The 19,553-nt window shown below is 33.9% G+C and overlaps 1 protein-coding gene across 14 annotated transcripts in view; it reads left to right on the forward strand.

Moving 5' to 3' along the window:
* The window catches only part of Stau2 (staufen double-stranded RNA binding protein 2), a 298,417-nt gene that overhangs the window by 191,390 nt on the left and 87,474 nt on the right, over positions 1-19,553 (forward strand). For 12 of the 14 annotated variants that reach the window (XM_040293940.2, XM_078017023.1, XM_040293939.2 and 9 more), the window contains one exon: positions 15,495-15,608. The exons of 1 other annotated variant lie outside the window; for it this stretch is intronic. In XM_040293940.2, coding sequence (XP_040149874.1) covers positions 15,495-15,608 — 114 coding nt within the window. Of the gene's footprint in view, positions 1-10,992; positions 11,113-15,494; positions 15,609-19,553 lie in introns of all 14 variants that reach the window. One more of the 14 variants, XR_013423950.1, reaches the window with a different exon arrangement.

The raw sequence follows: 19,553 nt of genomic DNA on the forward strand, positions 1-19,553 counted from the left end.
ACTTGATACCAAGTTTACAGTTTTAACATCTTTTATTAACTTCTTAGTAACATTATGAACAGTTTTTAATCTTTTCAAGCGAGCGTGTGAAGAACTTGATTATGAAATTAGTCTGGCTGTAGAATTTCATGCCATTGAACATTCAAATTAATTCCATTGAAGAACAGGAAATGATTATTTGTTTATTCACTCCGGGTAAATACTAAGTAGCATGCTAAGTAGTGGATGCAGAATAAGTTATGGCCATTTGGGGACTGGACAAGTAAATAAACCAATATTCAAAAGATGAACTACTATCACAAATTAGCTCAGTTTCTAGGTAGGGATAAGTGTTCAAACATTACACAACAATTTGATAAAAATAATTAAATTTTAGCATGCTGCATGAAATAATGTGGAACAATGTATAGTGCTTGCCCCACATATTGTGTGTCATAGTCAGAGCGTAACTTTGTAAATGTTAATTTGAGATGTGATAATTGATGTGTAGAATCATGAATGGGTATAAACAGTTTTTCCCTGTTAGAGAAAAACTGACAGCAGAAGGGACATTTGAATTAAGATTTCAAGAGTACATAGAAACTTAAGGTGAATTTTAAAAAAAGGAATTATAGGTGGAAAAAAACAAAGTACTGAAGACATAAAAGGGTATGATATTTTAGAAAATACTTAAAAGTGCAAATGGTTGATGGGGAGGCTGAACTGATATGTGTGTTTTATTGAGGTTTGAGTTTTTTAAGCAATTAGAGACCTTAAAAGAGTAGTTATGTGATTCTTTTTTTGGAAAGATAATTCTGTAAGCTGTGTAAAAGAAGTAGACACCCCTGCCCCCCCCCCCAAAAAAAAGAAAGAAAAGGAAAAAGAAAAGAGAGACCACCGGGAGAAAGATTTAGAGTGGTTTTACACAAATCCAGGGGAAAAAAATAAAGATTGAATTAAGACAGAACCAGTGGGCATAGAGGAGTGGGGCTGGGGTACAGTTGTCTAACATGCATTTGGGAGAATTAAATTATCCCTTGTGCTGACTTCTGAGAGGACACTTTTACTAGGCTGCTTAGGGTAGAAACAGGAGTTAATGTGTTGTGGTGTAGAAACCACTTGAGTAAATGAGGTAGTATGAATGGGAGGTGTTTTAGGCAATGTTTTATTTTTAGTATGAATGAGATGAATAAACTTATGAAAAGTTGAGAGTTCCATATTGAACATGGGGAATTTGTGTTGCTTGTGGGACATTCAAGTGAAATTGTCCAATAGTCAATTAAAATGGCTCTGGTGATCATGGAGAAAGAATAAGATACACAGACCTGAGAGTCATTAGTATATAGATGTACTTGGAGGCACAGAAGTAGATAGGATTGACTAGGGAAAGTAAACAAATTCCTAATAAAGATTCCCAATGAATACTAACACACAGGAGTCATTTATTCAGTAATTCAACCTATATGTATTGAGTACCTCAAGCCAGGTATACTTCTTGGTACTGAGGATATATCATGAATATACAGTCAAGGTTCTTGCCTCATGGAACTAGCATTAGAATGGGTATGTGTGTTGGGGGGACAGTTGAAAAGGCAGGAAATCAAGTCTGAACATATGCCAAATTCAAATAGCGTTAAGCTCCTACTGTAACAAGGGCTTGGAAATTAATTATGATATTTATTGTGAGAATTATAAATAATAACTTAAAGTCTCCAATTGTGTCAACATATTTTTAAAATGTTTTAATCAACTTTATTCAGGTTTAATTTATATGCAATTAAAATACTTGCTTTAGTTGTATGGTTTGATACAGTGAAAAAAATATGTATACAACCATGTAACTACCACTACAGTGAAAAGGGACTGTTTCCATTACTATATAAATTGTCTTTGTCCCTCTTTGCACATGGTTTTTCTACCTTCTCTGGCTCCAAACAACCATAGTATTCTTCCTGGCACTAAAGATTGTTTTTTACCTTTTCAAAGAAATTAATATAAAATTAATACAAATGGAATATATAATATGTACAATTTTGTGTCTGATTTTTTTTTTACTCAGTACAATATTTTCCAGATTTTATTTGTTTTATGAATCAGTGTTTTGTTCCTTTTCATTGCTAAGCATTAATCCCTTGTATGGTGGATATATATTATAAATTGTCCAGTTTTCCTACTGATGGACATTTGGGTTTTTTTTAGTTTGGGGCTTTTACAAATAAAGATGTTTGTGAACAATACATATAAAATTTTATGCAGACATGTGTTTTCAATTCTCTTGAAAAAATACCTTGAAGTGGAATTACTGGATCATATGGTAAGTGTATGTACAATTTTATTTTTTAAAAAACAGATTCTTATTCAATATGTTGTATAATTTCATTCCTACCAGTAATATCTTTGAGGGTTCCATATATTACTGTGGTCAGACTCTATTGAGCCTATAGTGGTATGTCATTAAAATTTTAGTTTATATTTCACTGACGAGGAATCATGAGTTTCTTTTCCTGTGTTTATTGGTTGTATGTCTTTGTGAAGTGTCTGTATTTTTTTGCTCAGTTTCTAAATTTTTTGGTCTATTGTTGATTTTTATGAGTTCCTTATATCTTAAATACAAGTCATTTGCATATTATCTCCCTGCATATGGATTGTCCTTTCATTATATTAATGTGATATTTTAAAAAGCTTTCAATTTTGATAAAACTTTTCATATTTTTCCCCATGGCTTATGCTTTTTTGGTCTTATCTGAGAAATGTCTGACTACACCAAGGTCTTAAAGATTTTATCTTTATTTTATTTTATGGTTTCATCCTTAATGTTTAATGCTAAGATGTATTTAAAGTTAAATTTTTATGTATGGTTATGAGATAAGAGTTGAAGCTCATTTTTTTCTTGCAGAATAGCCATTTTTTTCAGCCTTACATTTATAATGTATTGTGTTTTCTCTGGCTGTTTTCACAATATTTGTTTATATTTGGTTTTTCACCAGTTTGACTATGCTCAGTCTAGGAAGGTTTTAAATTGAGCTTGGAATTCATTTAAATTCATAAAACTATAAGATAGCTTTTATAAGCCAGTTTTGGAAAATTTTGGCCACAACTTTTTTCAAAAAATGATTTACCCTTTCTCTATCCTCTGCTTTTATAATCCAATTATACAGGTGTTGAACATATTGATATTGTCCCTCATGTCTCTGAACTCTTTATTCTTTTTGGATTACATAATTCCTATTGATCTATCTTCAAGTTTACCAATTCTTACCTCTATTCCAATTCTTTTTTTAAAATTGATGTTATTTTTTAAATACATGACAGCAGAATGCATTAGAATTCTTATTACACATATAGAACACAATTTTTCATATCTTTGTATATAAAGTATGTTCACACCAATTTATGTCTTCATACATGTACTTGGATAATGATGTCCATCAAATTCCACCATCATTGCTAACCCCCTGCTTCCTCCCTTTCCCTCCCACCCCTCTTCCCTATCTAGAGTTAATCTATTCCTCCCATGATCCCCTACCCCACCCCACTGTGATTCAGTCACCTTATATCAGAGAAAACATTCAGCATTTGTTTTTTTTTTTTTTTGGGGGGGGGGTAGATTGGCTAACTTCACTTAGCATTGTCTTAAATGTCATTATTTACCTGCAAATGCCATGATTTTATTCTCTTTTATTGCTGAGTAATATTCCTTGTGTATATATGCCATATTTTTAATCCATTCATCTACTGAAGGGCATCTAGGTTGCTTCCACAGTTTAGCTATTGTGAATTGTGCTGCTATAAACATTGATGTGGCTGTGTCCCTGTAATATGCTATTTTTAAGTCCTTTGAGTATAGACCGAGGAGAAGGATAGCTGGGTCAAATGGTGGTTCCATTCCCAGTTTTCCAAGGAATCTCCATACTGCTTTTCATATTGGCTACACCAATTTGCAGTCCCACCAGCAATGTATGAGTAAACTGTACTTCAGAGCAATAGTAACAAAAACAGCATGGTACTTTCACCAAAAAAGACTGGTAGACCAATAGTACAGAATAGAAGATACAGAGACTAACCTACAAAATTACACTTATCTTATATTCCAATTCTTTTCTTGACCCCATATAATATTTTTTTTCATTTCTTCTTACTGTGTTTTAAAAAATCTAACATCCATTTGGATTTTTAAATAGTTCTGGTTCTCTGTTGAGATCCATGTCTGTGTAGCTATTGAGATCATGTTTTCCTTTAAATCTTGTTTTAAAATATTTTTTTTCAGTTGTAGATGCTCACAATATCTTTATTTTTATTTATTTATTTTTATGTGTGCTGAGGATTGAACACAGTGCTCACATGTGCAAGGCAAGCACTCAACCACTGAGCTATACCTCCAGCCCCCTTCAATTCTTCAAATTTATTTATGGTTAACTGCTTGAATTTTTTGTCAATTAATTTCAGTATCTCCACCCTGTGGTGTCAGTTTCCATTGACAGCCTTATTCATGTGATTAACTATTTACTGTTTTTCATGTTTTTAACTTTTGTTTGAAAAATGTACATTGTGGATAACATGTTGTATCAACTCTAGTCATTTTTTTTATCTAGTTATCAGTTAAGTTGCTTTGATTAAAACTATTCCTCTTGATGATACCCATTGGCTAATAGTCTCCATTCAGTTCTTTTACCTCCAACGTAGTTTTTTCCTCTTGTAGTCTCCCCTATGCCTGCATACTATAGCTATAAGATGATAATTTGAGCTGAGTTTATGCTCAGATTTTGGGATCCATTCTCTGCCTTTTCTAGCATCTAGCATTTACCCCCATAATTGAGTACATTTGAATTGTACTCAATTCAAAAAGTAGCAAACTTTTTAATCTCTACCAACTCTCACTGGTTTCTGCTTGTTTTCACACCAGGCGGTTTAGGGTCTCCTTGTATATGTGAAGTTTAGCAGTCTGCTGGGATTTGGATGGAGTTTATATTCAGATTTGATGTTGTATCACTTCTGCAGCTCTGTGACATCTAGGATTTCTTCCTTAAATGTCTAGCTTTTCTGCCATCTGTTTTCTGCTATTTCTTTGATGAGACTGTCATTTTTCATTTGTTTCAAGTTTAGCTAATTATTGGAATTTATTTTATTTTATTTTTTAGTTATAGCTCTTTCTTCTTACTCCTTTAGTTGGTGAGGCTGCAGGCTTCTATTTTTTTGTGGGACTGGGTATGGAACCTAGCATATCATACATGCTAGGCAAACACTCTGCCATTGAGCTACGTCTTTAGCCCATTTTATTTTTATGATAGTCCTGCTAAGTTACCCAGGCTAGCCTTGAACTTGGCTTCAGTCCATGGTTTCTTGGGTGTGTTGCTTTGGACTTTGGCAGCACAGTACTTCATGGTGGGAACACATGGCAGAGAATGCATGTTTACCTCATGGCATCCAGGAAGCAAAAAGAAAGAAAGAAGCCAGTATCCAAGTATCTCCCTTAAGGTACGCCTCCAGCAACCTAGTGTCTTTCCAGTAAGCTACATTCCTAAAGGTTCCACTATCTTCTAATAGTTGGAACCAACTTTGCAACTCATGGGCTGGTAGGAGATTTTCAAGATCTAAACTATAGCAGATAAACTTTAATTTCATTGTCTGAAGATTCTCTTATTCTAAAATTATTTTATGCATAGAAAAACTTAGGTTTATTCCTTAGTCTAATAATTGCTTGGCTTCTTTCAAATATTTTTAATTCTGAGCATTCAGGGTTCTATTTTCTACTATAAATATCCCCTTAGAAAAGAAAATGGATTTTCAGAGAAGTATTAGTGAGTTTAATGTTAATAGTTCTATAACCATAATAAAATGTAGCAGGAAATTAACACTGTTAAATACTATTAACTAATCTAAAGATCTTATTCAAATTTTGCCTGTTTTTCTTCTAATGCCCTTTTTCTGGTCTAGGATTCAGTGTAGGGTCCCACCTTGCTTCTAGTTGTTAATTCTCAAGTCTCTTCTAAGTAAATTTTTTTCAATCTTTTGTAATTTTGAAGTCTTGATCATTTGTTTTATAAGATTTTCTTTTGGCTGTTTTCTTTTTATTATTATTATTATTAGTTGTTCAAAACATTACAAAGCTCTTGACATATCATATTTCATATATTTGATTCAAGTGGGTTATGAACTCCCATTTTTACCCCGTATACAGATTGCAGAATCACATCGGTTACACATCCACGTGTTTACATACGGCCATACTAGTGTCTGTTGTATTCTGCTGCCTTTCCTATCCTCTACTATCCCCCCTCCCTTCCCCTCCCCTCCCATCTTCTCTCTCTACCCCATCTACTGTAATTCATTTCTCTTGTTTTTTTTTTCCTTTCCCCTCACTTCCTCGTATATGTAATTTTTTATAACAATGAGGGTCTCCTTCCATTTCCATGCAATTTCCCTTCTCTCTCCCTTTCCCTCCCACCTCTCGTCCCTGTTTAATGCTAATCTTCTTCTCATGCTCTTCCTCCCTGCTCTGTTCTTAGTTGCCCTCCTTATATCAAAGAAGACATTTGGCATTTGTTTTTTAGGGATTGGCTAGCTTCACTTAGCATAATGTGCTCTAATGCCATCCATTTCCCTGCAAATGCCATGATTTTTGTCATTTTTTAGTGCTGAGTAATACTCCATTATGTATAAATGCCACATTTTTTTATCCATTCATCTATTGAGGGGCATCTAGGTTGGTTCCACAGCCTAGCTATTGTGAATTGTACTGCTATGACCATCGATATAGCTGTATCCCTATAGTACGCTCTTTTAAGGTCTTTGGGGAATAGTCTGAGAAGAGGGATAGCTGGGTCAAATGGGGGTTCCATTCCCAACTTTCCAAGGAATCTCCATACTGCTTTCCAAACTGGCCGCACCAATTTGCAGTCCCACCAGCAATGTACAAGTGTACCCGTTTCCCCACATCCTCACCAGCACTTGTTGTTTGCCTTCATAATGGCTGCCATTTTCGTTTTATAAGATTTTCTTGAACTTGGGTTTTTCTAATTTTTTTATGATTAGATTAAGAGTTATTTTTAGTAAGGATATCACAGAAATGATGCTGTGCCCCCCCTCCGTTTTGTTGTGCCTTTTTCAATGCTTCTTTGTATGCCTCAGTTCGTAATATAATTATTAAATATTTTCTATGTATATATTAATAACAGCATCAGTGCTATAATTTCTACTTCAAATGTCAAAGATTATTCAGAAAATTAAAGAAAAGAAGGAAAATCTATTGTATTTACAAGTATTTTTGCTCTTTTCTGTATTCTTCCTTCCTGATGGAGTGCCAAGATTTCTGCTTTTATTTTTCCTGTTTCAAGAATTTAACTTTAGCCATTGTTTTATGGTAGATATACTGACAACAAACTTTCAGTTCCCTTCCATTTGAGAATGTTTTGTGTTCATCTTCATTCCCAAAAGATATTGTCATTGGCCATAAAATTCTAGGTTGACAATTCTTTCAACACTTGAAAAATAAAATATGCCAGTGTCTTCTGGCTTTCATTTCGTGGTTTCGGTTGAGAAAATGCTCTCATTCTAATTGTTTTACTTTTGTAGGTTAGAGGTTGTTTCTTTCTCAATGCTTCCAAGATTTTTCTTTAATTTTCAAAAGTTTAATTATTATATGTCTGGGTTCTTGGTGTTTATTGTGGTTTTCCTCCTTCTTAAAGGAGTAAGGTTTATATCTTTTACCAACATTTTGTAAATTTTTAATCATTATTTCTTTGAATTATTTTTCATTTTTACATATTTCTCTTCTCTTTTTAGAACTCTGATGATACAAATACTACCATATCATTTGTTATTGTCCCATAGATCCTTGAGTCTCTGTTCATTTTTTCTCCTTCTGTTTTCTCTGTTTTTCAGATTGGAGAATTTGTATTTTTCTATCTTCAGATTCACTGATTCTTTCTTCTACTTTCTCCATTTTGCTGTTAGGACCATCTGTTTTCTTCTATTTCTTTGATGAGACTGTCATTTTTCATTTGTTTCAAGTTCAGCTAATTATTGGAATTTATTTTATTTTATTTTTTTAGTTGTAGTTGGACACAATACCTTGTTTTATTTATATACTTTTATGTGGTGCTGAGGATCAAACCCAGGATCTCGCACACATTAGGCGAGGGTTCTAACATGAGCCACAGCCACAGCCCCTATGGGAATATTTTTATTAAGGCTACTTTATGATACTTGTAAATCTAATGTCTGTGTCATCTTGCTGTTGGCATCTGGTAATTGTCTTCTCATTCAAGCTGAAACTATGGTTCTTGATGTTCTGTTGAATTCTGGACATTTTGAGTGCTGTATACCTAAAAGCTCAGTTTTAGCAAGCCTCTTCTGACGTGGCACCAACTAGGAGTTTATGTTTTGCACTTAGTTTCGGCTGACATCTGGTGGAGGAGAGGGACTTTATTACAACTGGATGGAGGTGAAAATCCTCACCCTCCATTATGCCTCTTCTGTTAGCACCTTGGCAAGGAGAGGTAGGGTACTTCAGTGTCACTAGATGGAGGTGCACCAGGATTCATTAGGATTAAAACTCTTGATTATCCATGGTCCCGTCTCTTTTACCACACTAGCAGGGGAATTGGTTGCCTTATTGAAGTCTGCTGAGGGTACAAATATAGGGCTCCCCATTTGGCCTTTGTTATTGACATTAGGAATGGCTCTCTTCATTTTTTTTTTTTTTGCCATGTGATTGTAATTACTGTCTAAAAGTTTTCTATCTTGCTAGCTTATTTCTTCTATGATCCTTTGGTTAGAGCAGGCTTTCTTAGGTTTTTTGGTTTTGTTTTGTTTTTATTGACACCCATTGGCATTTCCAGATTCTTGGGTTCTCTTAATCCAGGATATTTAAAACAAAAAGAAAATTTAGGAATTCACCACTGTGTTTTTCCTTGAGTCCTGAAACCCCTAGGTGGTCTTCCTCCTTCTTTCCACTTTTCTGCATTCCCTTATGTTTATGCATAACATCAAGAGCTATTACCTTTACTTGTACTTAGCAGGAAGAATAAGAAGAAAGTAAATCTATTTCATCTTGCCTGGTAGCAGAAGTCATACATGATCTTTTTGTAAGAATGTAACTGTTTTAAATACAAGTGTGTATTGTATATTTCTAAACTATGTAATTCCTGAGTAGAAAGGTTAAAATTTTGCAAGTAAATGGATGGATCTGGAGATTATGCTAAGCAAAATAAACCAATCTCCCAAAACCAAAGGCTGAATGATCTCTCTGATATGTGGATGCTAACAGGACAAGAAGTGGTAGGAGAATAGAAGTTCATTGGATTAGACAAAGAGGAATGAAGGGAAAGGAGGGAGGACAGGAATAGGAAAGACAGTAGAATGAATCTGACATAACTTTCCTATGTATATATGAAAACAGCACAGTGAATCTCCACATCATAACCACAAGATTGGGATCCTAATTAGAATAAGATGTACACCATGTTTGTATAAATATGTCAAAATATATTCTATATATAAAAGAACAAATAAAAATATAATTAAATACATTATTAATTAAGCCAGTATGTAATGAAAAGATTGGTAATATCTTGTCTTTTATACCATTTTTTTTGAAGTGATACCCAATACAATTGAATTCTAGTATTTGGGAAGTGATAGACTTGGCCCTATTGAGAGAGAAGTTTTCATTAGTTTAACTTTAAAGATACATTGACTGTCTATACAACTGTAGTTTTCTTTTGACCTTGAGAAAGACTTTTCCTTATTAAAAAGTTATTTTCTTAAAAAAAACCTTTAGATTTTCATGTGGCTTGTCTTACACATAAATGAATGTATGTGGGTTTATAACAACATGAGTATGCACGACAGAAGAAGGCAACTCCTTTCTGGTAAATAAAAGTAACTATTAAAAATCAGTGCTCACAGTACATCTTTTTTTGCTATTTGCTACATGATTTTTATCTATGACTTGCACTACAGATAAATCTTTATTTATTAATGCCAGATTTTGAAAACCAAACATAAATATGTAATTTGCAAAGTTTATTCCATACACAGAATTTCTAAATGATAGAAAAGATAACTGCCAGTTGTGTTTCAGTCTGTTATGTGATTTCATTTATTCATTTACTCCTGTCCCTTTGGAGGCGTTAATGTGATAAGAATGAGTGAAAGAGATTACTCATCAACTAAAAGACTAGTATGTGGCTGAGCATGTTAGTTGTATGTGTACATTTTTGTTACAAATGATACAGTGTTAGTTTGTTAGATATGAAATTGAGTAAAAAATCTTTAGAGAAAGTCAGTAACAGACATTATCCATGTAAATATTCTTAAAGTTATACGTGTTGTCATCTTTTATTATTTTGGGATGTTATAGTAATAGAATATCTAATATTTATTTTAATAAACACTGTGAACCAGTCACGTCTAAATATGGCTCATGGATAAACTAATTTTATTCATTTATTATAAATTAATTACTTACATATAAATATAATGTAGACTTGTCATATTGACTGTGGTTGACCCAAATAAGATAATTCATATGTGATCTAAAAAGAAAATAGTTAATAAATATTTAAGATGCACTCATTCTACTTATTTAGGTCAATATTTATGAAACAAATCTATTTCATACCTTGCTAAGAACATGCTATTTATGTTAACAAAACTTAGTTCTTTTATGCAGCTGGTATGCAGACTCTGCAAGAATCAAGCATGTTTTGAGTATCCTAAGGTTTATTGTTAAAGCTGCCCCTTCTTAGATCATTGCTGTCTTTACTCTTGTGGGTGGGGCTCCTGTGCAGTAGCCAAGATGGCTCCTGTGCCTCTGCTACATGCTACTGAGAAGTAGGCCCCAGGTTAAAGAACCTCAGGTGTGCTAATCAAACCTGTGCTGTCTTAATACAGTGACTGTGGAGTTATCACATATGAATATGTAGGCCTTTATCTTTCCTTTATGATCTAAGGAGCAGCTTTATTTAAATGTGAGTCTTTTCCACACTCTCCTCATTTTTGTCCCCACAGGAGGTGGCCAGTACAGACATCTGACAGACAGGCAGTTAACCAGTTCTCTGCTGAGATTAGTAAAGTATTTAGTAGTCCTGCAACATCAAGGACCTTCAGCTCTGCAGGAAACAGTTTGGGGTGAGATAAAGAGCAATTTTCATTTGCATAGTCCCTCATATTTTCAAATAGGTATAAAAAATTCACATACCTAGCTTTTTATATAAGATATTGTAAGACTAGTAGTATTTTGTTTCTTACATTATATGAAGAGTTGAAATAATTTTTATAAAGGTAATCTTTAGACTAGCAAGATAAATGTCAGAATGTATAAGTATCATATCTCATCTGGGTTTATTGGAGTGCAAATCATACTAGAAAATTTGTTTTAAAATCACTATAGGTTTGCAAATTTCAAATGAATCCAGGTTATTTAATTGACATATTAATTTATGACTCACCTTTTAGTGGAATTATTTTTATAAGTTCATAAGAAACAAAATGTCAATACATAGCTGTTGACTAGTGTTATAAATCTAGAACAAATAGTACAACATTTACTGCTAACATTTTAAAATATTAAAAACACAAAGTGTTAAGATTTGTAAACAGTAAATCTTAAATATAGGGAGATGACTTTTATAATCTTCTAAAATTGTCTTTATTCATTTATTTCATCAAAATCAAGGTCCTACCTAAGACATTGTATACTGGATTTTCTAGGGTCACGGTTGTGGAAACACACTGCTTTTGTCCTAGCATTTGTCCTAGCATTTCTATTTTTAGTTTCAAGAAGAAAATATATACCTGAAGAGAGCCATATCAAACTTGTTTTCATTGGTCAAGTATGCAAAACATGATACTTTCTTAAGGCTTTTTTATTACACATTATGTTTTATTTAATTTAAAATTGAGTCCTTGAGTAATGGTTTCCATGTACTTTTTCACATATTTCTTATCCAGTTTATTGGGAAATCTCAATGCAATCGGAGGAAAATATGAAGTGATTTTATATTTCTTTAGTCACTGCTTTCCTCTATGCTTTATCAAATCTCTTATTCATGTTCATTTGTACTATTTTTGGCAAGTCCTTTAGTTTGTTAGTTACCTTTAGTTTTAAAAAATCTAGTTCAAGGGCTGGGAATGTAACTCAATAGTACAGGGCTTGTCTTACACACGAGATCCTGAGTTTGATTCCCAGCACCAAATTAATTAATTAATTGATTAAATTTTTTAAAAAAATTAGTCCAGTTCAGTGCAAAACTACAAGTCATATCCTTCCATTGCAAGTTATTCATTTTGGCTCAGTAGACTTAATGGCTCTCTTCCTCTCATTCAATCACTCCCACATCTTTGTGTTGATCATTGGTGAGATGGGGGCATGGTCTGGTTCTTAGATACTTTCTTCCACAATTTACTTCTATTTCATGATCTTACTCTTAGGGTCTTAGAAATCTTAGATTGGGATTAGGGTAAGGGGAGGTGGCACTTTTTAGTGTAGTTACATCCACTGCTGATTTCCACATGGATGATGTCTATGGTTTTCTTTAGGTAGTGCTCAGGTTTTCCCAGTTTCCTTGGTCCTAAGGGGCAACTGTTTCCTTTGGGCTTTACTAATGGTTTGTGCCCCTAGTCCACTCTGTTGGTGGGTTTCAATCTTCTGCTAAGATTCTCTTATCATTTCCTGCAAGGGCCATGAAAATCTGGGATGAGCATGTCTTGCTCCATCATTTTTGTTTTTCAAGTATGCTACGTGCCTTGAGACTCCTTCAACATGTGCTCAAATACATCCAAGCCTTGTTGCTGTATTTTCATGTGCTTTCAGACTGCCAGGGACATAACTGAGAGGGGCCTATAGGTTCAATTCTTAGCAAGCCTCTCAGCAGGGAATGCAATGTCAGTATTGCTTTTGTATAGGTATTCCCACTGTCTGTCAACTATTCTCTTAGAGCTACCTCATTCACTGAAAATACTCTATTCCTCATAAGGCTGACAAATCCAGATGATTTCCTCCCATTAACCTACTGTTGCTGTTCTTATGTGGATTCTTTGTGGTTGGACCAGTTATGCTAACTTTTATAAAGAGAGTAAGGGAAGGAAACTAAGGTTAAGTCCTAAATGTTGGCAGCTTTCTGGAGATTCTTTTGTGATTGGCTATGAGTCTTGGTGTCAGTTTGGGGGCATAGGAAACATCTTGTCAGAATTAGGTTTCTATTGAATGATAAAAGGCAATATTAACACTCTAAGCGCAAGCTGGCAAAAATAGGTAAAGGAGATCAAAAAGCATACATCTGAAATCTATTTTTAAAAGTTTCCAGGAAACTGCCAGAAAATTCTTTCAGTTACAGTCTCCTTGGACATCTGGTCAGTCATAGCTACAAGAACCTTGAGAAGTATAGTCTTTACTCTGAGCATCTAGTTGCCCAGCTAAAAATTACTATGGGAGAATACTGGAGGACACAGCAATAGAGATGTGACATCGTTGGAACTGTGTGCTAACTTGCACCTTTATATTTATCTTTCACACATGAATTGCATGGGTCCATAGTATTTATTAGGTAATTGGCTCATGGTGGCTTGTATATTGTTAGGAGAAAAGTTAAATCTTTCAGTTATGACATCCAAACCACTGAGGAAAACCAAGTTTGAAGCCTATCTTTTCAACTATAATTGTCTTTTCTAATTTTCATTTCTTTAGGATAAAGAATAGAAATGCAATAAGTCAGCTCACATACAAGAGTGTCAACTGTGTTTTTAGGAGAGTGTCATATCTTTCATATATACTTTCAATTGGAATTGAATAGGTGATTATGTTTTATTAAATTTATAAAGAGCATGTTTTATAATAGCACTATATCAGACATAATATTTTAACTATACCATAAATGCTTGCAAACTGTAGCTGTTATAGTGTCACCATTTATTGGCTTTTGCATAAACCTGTTATGTGATAAGTTACATTTTTTCCCATCATACCTAGCTGACACATAGTAAACAACACTTCCACATTTTTTAACTCCTGAACATAGACTGAGCTTTTAATTTGCTCAGGAGTTATAGTACAGTGAATTAGAACTGTTGTCAAATCTTTTTCTCTAAGGTTAACTCAGGAAAAAATGTTTTTATAACAAAATCTTTATAGTACTTTGGAAACAAGGCTTTTATATTGACTTGATTTGAGCCCTATGCTACTTTTATAGATTCCCAAGAGGAAAATTTCCCCACCTCCAGGGAAAATGATGGCTATTCTTAACAACCCTACTGGTTTAAAACAGTTGAATTATTAAACTATTAGACCAGGATTCATATTGCTATAATTTTCAGTCAGATTCTTATTATACATGACAAAATTAATGTGGGCCATATTCTGTAATAAAGGTATATGGGTGTCTGAACATTTTGCAGCTATTAGAATAAAATCTCAGGCAAGGAACTTATGTTAATTTTCTTGCTTAGAAATTCAAAATTCTCATCTAAACCTTTACTCTAAATATGTACACGTTAACAAATTGAGCAAGTTATGACTAATAAAACCAGTTTTCCCTCTAATATAATTGGTAGGAATCTCATTCCATTTTATAGACATATTTTTATTAATTTATCACAAAAGCAATACTCTTATTACCTTGTTGGCTTACAGTTTAAAAAACAGAACTTCTTTGAAAGTAGATAAATGGAAAGATGACAATTTTCTTAATATGAAACTGGACCTATACTTTCCTCTATCACATATGCCTTACCTCTGATATGGATTGTCTTACATGTGGTTTTAATAATGGTTAGTTATATTTAGCTAAAAGACAAATAATATTCTTGTAACTTTATTTTAGTCTACACTTTATAAATCATTTCAATTTAATTCAATTTGATTATAATGTCAAAATTTCAAACAGAACATGTATAGTGACAAACACATATATTCACTGATTTTGAAGGCGCTATAATGTAGAAAGAAAAGAATTGTCACTCCCAATTAAACAGCAATCACATACACGTGGAGTCAAAGATGAGGGAAAATTCAGGTTGGCAAAATTCCATTAGAATCAAATGGACTTTGACTAATGCTTACAAACTTGAGTCCTTTATACATTATGCATCCTGAAAAGCTGGACCTTAAAGATAGATGTAGCATTTAGTTGTGCATTTTTATACTAGCCATAATAAAAAGGCATTTCTTAAACTCCCTTAAAACCTCAAAAAGACTTAACCCATTAAATCCCAAGTTTTCCATTTTGTGAACATACTAAATATTCATATTTCAAAGTTACTGTAAGTGGCATATTTTTTGCTCAATTTAAAGTTTTTATAGGTGTTCTAATCTGGGACAATGGGACAAAATGGGTTAAAATGGAATTGATTTTCCATAGAAAATTGGAGGGTTCATAGGTTATAAGTATTTGAGGTGTGCTGTGCATAAATTATTTGAATTTTTTAAAAAATCTAGAACCTTTGAAAAAGGACCTTTTACATCTGACTCCCTCATAAAAAATGGTGTTCAGCAGATTGCGTGTGTTCTATTATAGGTTCACTACTGTGATAAACAAAGTGGCAAAGAATATGTGACCTGTCTGACCTTAGCCCCTGTGCAGATGACTTTCCATGCTATTGGAAGCTCCGTTGAAGCCAGCCATAACCAGGTATAATATGCCACTGCCATCTTGCTGCATTATGGCCCCGCTGAAAAATTGGAGGCCAGCAGAATGGAAGCTTATATGCACACATATAGCTTTGCTTTCCGTCATATATTTATTATCTACTAGCGCCATTTGCTAGATGTTTGAAAATCAAAATAGTTTGTGTTGGGAAATATATTGTAGGGGATTTAAATGATTTTAGACTTTTTTGTTTGCAGTTCATTATAAATATAGAATTATCTTACAACAAATAATTTCCCTCTATATTTTTTTACTCTTTAATAAAAACATATGAGAGTATAGATAATACTGGAGTCTCATGCTCATTTGGTTCTGTTAGAGAAGAGTTTTGTATAATATTCACCATGTGTGTAAAGTTCAGAACCATCAATTGAGTCCCATAATTTGGGATATTACTGAAGTGAAGTTCCAATGTTGTTTTAAAGTTTTATTTCTGAAATCAAACTGAAAATCTGAAAGTATATTGTTTCTAAATAAACACATTCCTTTAGTTTACATAGCTGCTTGAGAACATCCTGTTTACAAGATAGCATGTATTTTCAATGAAAATAATCATCACATTAGACTATACTAATTACCTAGGTCATAGAATTTCTAACTTGGAGCCAGAGTAAATAGACATATACAGTTTTACTATATGACTAACCCGCTATGCTTTCTAAATTAACAATGTACAGAACAAGCATAACATACTTTCATATCCATTTTTTGCTAAATTTCAGGACTTCTAGTAGTCTTCTGACTAATCATTTTTCTTCTGAGTAGTGCCTCTTGCATGGAGGGAATAAAAGAACATAATAGTGCATTTTCTCAAAGTCATGATTTATCATTGTCCAACTAAAAACAAAACTCCATTAAAGGCATGACTACCAGTGCACAATGTCTCTGACATTGTGGGTTTCCAGTCATTATTTCTTGATTAGTGGGAAGATAATGTGTGTTCAGAAAAGAGCAACTAATTTGTGGCCAGAAAATCTGACTTTTAGGATTAATTATGGCAAAAGTTAGGTGTGTTACCTGGATGGATTCTATCACTTTGTTGTACTTGGCTTCCTAGAATGTTAAATGAGAGAGTTAGATTAAATGACATAAGATACATCCCATTGCTCACATTTTATGATTCTGTGATTGATATTACTGCTCCTGTTTAAATGAACCTAACCAAAAATAAATAGTGTAGCATGTTGATCTAGAAAATAGCTAGAGAACATGCCAGTGCTTTTCAGTATTTTTATTACACTAATGTTTGCCTGAGCACAAAAGACAGTACAGTAAGGATCTGAGGGGTAAAACTTAAACTCACTGACAGAAAGTAATAAATTTCTTATATAAATTTCTTATAAGTTATATACAACTGTAATTTAGCTATAGATGTGTGCTAAGATACATAGTGAGAATGTTAGACATGTTTTCTGCTCTCATGGAACTTAGTCTAGTATATTCACCCCTTTGAATATTTGACAAGTATAGCTACCACCCTATCTATCTCTGTCTCCACTCATGGCAGAAACAAATGGCTTGAGCAGCTCGGGGTATCCATTCTGCAAAAGTCTTTTCTGAAGCAGAGCAAAGAATTGAAAGAGTGCATCAATATACCACACATCTGAAAGGTAGCATGTTACTATTAAAAAGCCCTGGACTGGGAATGAAGACTAGAATCAAATTCAACTCTGCCATAAATTAGTTGTGGATATTCTCTCTTCACCTCTTTGGAACTTGGCTTCTTCACGTGTAATATGATGAGGCTACTTCAGGTTTGTGCCAAATCCAGGGCTGCTATCAGCTCATGAGGCACCTTTACAAATTAGAAAAACAGTGCTTCTTCCTCAGGGCAATTTACTGATGTCCAAAGGAACTTTTTTTGTAATAGACCCACAATACCTACAGTGTAAGCAGTGCTTCTTTGACAATCTATACAACTGTACGTAGTGGTCTTACACTTTATCTGGAATGTCAATTTTACTTAATGGTAAGTAAATAAAGACATTTTTAGTTAAAGCAAGAATAATTTGTTACAGATAACAAATTTTCATGGAGTTTTTGAGATTTAAAAAAATGAACTTTCAGGAGATGTATTGATAATAGTCAAATGATGAATGAATACATGACTGGATCTCTGACAGAAATGATCATCGTGTGCATTGAACACCACTTTGGTGGCTTCAGAGTTGTACAGTGGGGGATATTTGTGTGATCAATGGTCCTCATTTGTACTTAGATAGGTTCCTTCATGACGGAAGACACAAAGTAAACCTCTACTCCACAACCTCTGGCTTTTCCACATCATGTTGCCACATTACCCGCTCCCCATCCTGAAGTTCTAACTGATCAAAAGTTACTCTTTTGATATACCAACAAGATAGACTTGGTCTCATAATGTGGAAAGGAGGAACCACTAAATACTTTTTCAACAATTGTTTTTTCAATGTGAGTGAATGGGAAAACATGTTAAAACAAGAAAAGTTATGATAATTTAAAAATATATTTCTGAATTCATTTGAGTCTCTGTCTCCAAAGGGATTGGGTTGATTCAAATGAAATTGGTCTTCTAAGAAAAAAAGTATATATAAGATTTAGAGGCCTTATGAAACTCAAATGCTCTTAACTATTTAGAAAATGAAATGGAGACGTGAAAGAGCTCTCTCATTTTGAGCCTTTATGGTTTATCTTCTTGTTTTTGTAAATTTAACTCAAGGAATTCAGTGCAGTCGAGACTGAATATATTATTCAGTGCATTCACTCACTGTATTAAAGAGTAACAAGGAAGGGATTATTAAATGAAATTTCTCTATCAAATACAAGTATGCTAAATGCTCAGGGGAAAGATTCAGTACCATCTGTATCCTAAAGATACTCAAATTTGTAGAGCTCTTAATTTTCCATCTCCCCTTATCAAACTTGCTGGTCCCTCCTCCCTTGTCTTTTCCTTTCCCCCTTTCTGGTAAATGACCCCACCTACCTTGTTGCCCAGGACATCTTTGAAACCATCCTCCACTCCTCTGTCCCCCAGCATGCTACACAGTCCCAGCAGCTCTTTCTATAATTCACTATCAGCTATTTTCCCAGGTCCTCAATTGTTTCCATACTAGCTTAAGTCACTGTTATTTTAAACACAAGAAACTGCAGTATCCTCTATAAAGTAGTTTCATTTTTGTTCTACTTTTTTTCCCATTATTGTCTATTGTAAATAGGCAGAATTGTTTTTAAGTTAATCATACATACTACTCAACTGCTCAAAACCTTCAAAAGGTTTCCCTTCATACCTACTATTAAAAGGCAAAATTTTAAACATAGCGTACAAGCCTTTCTGTGGTTTGACCCCCCTCCTCTTTTTCAGTCTCAGTTCCTGTCCCTCTCCTGCTCACTGTCTGTGTCCCAGTCTCATGGGCCTTGTGGCTAGTTACATGATGGTAGGTGAAAGAAACCACTCAAAGACTATATATCGAAGATTACATTTATATGAATTCTTGAGAAGGCAAAACTGTAGAAGTAGGAGACAGCTGAGTGGTTTCCAGGGACTGAGGATGTGGAGAGGGATTGAGTAGAAGATGTTCTGAAGGAATTTTTCAGAATGGTGGAAACAGACCGTATTGTAATTGTGGTGGTAGAAGTATTTCTATACATTTTCCTGACTCACAGAACTGTTCTCCAAAAAGGGTAAATATTACTGTTTGTATATAATGCCTGAATAAACATTTTTAAAGAAAAAAAAGCCAGGTTTATTGTTTTATCAGTTACTTATACAGTACTGACCCCAAGGAAATGTAGGAGGATGACATCTTCTTGCCTCTTCATACTCTGATATGTTGATTCCACTTTGGAATGCCTGGCTTAGAGCCCCTCTGAATGCTAGCACCTAGTAAGACCTGCTTCAGACTTCCTAGAATGATAACTATTATGAGTCAGAGTTTCTAAATGAGAAACTCT

Source organism: Ictidomys tridecemlineatus, chromosome 7 (genome assembly GCF_052094955.1).
Source record: "Ictidomys tridecemlineatus isolate mIctTri1 chromosome 7, mIctTri1.hap1, whole genome shotgun sequence".
NCBI lineage: Eukaryota > Metazoa > Chordata > Mammalia > Rodentia > Sciuridae > Ictidomys > Ictidomys tridecemlineatus.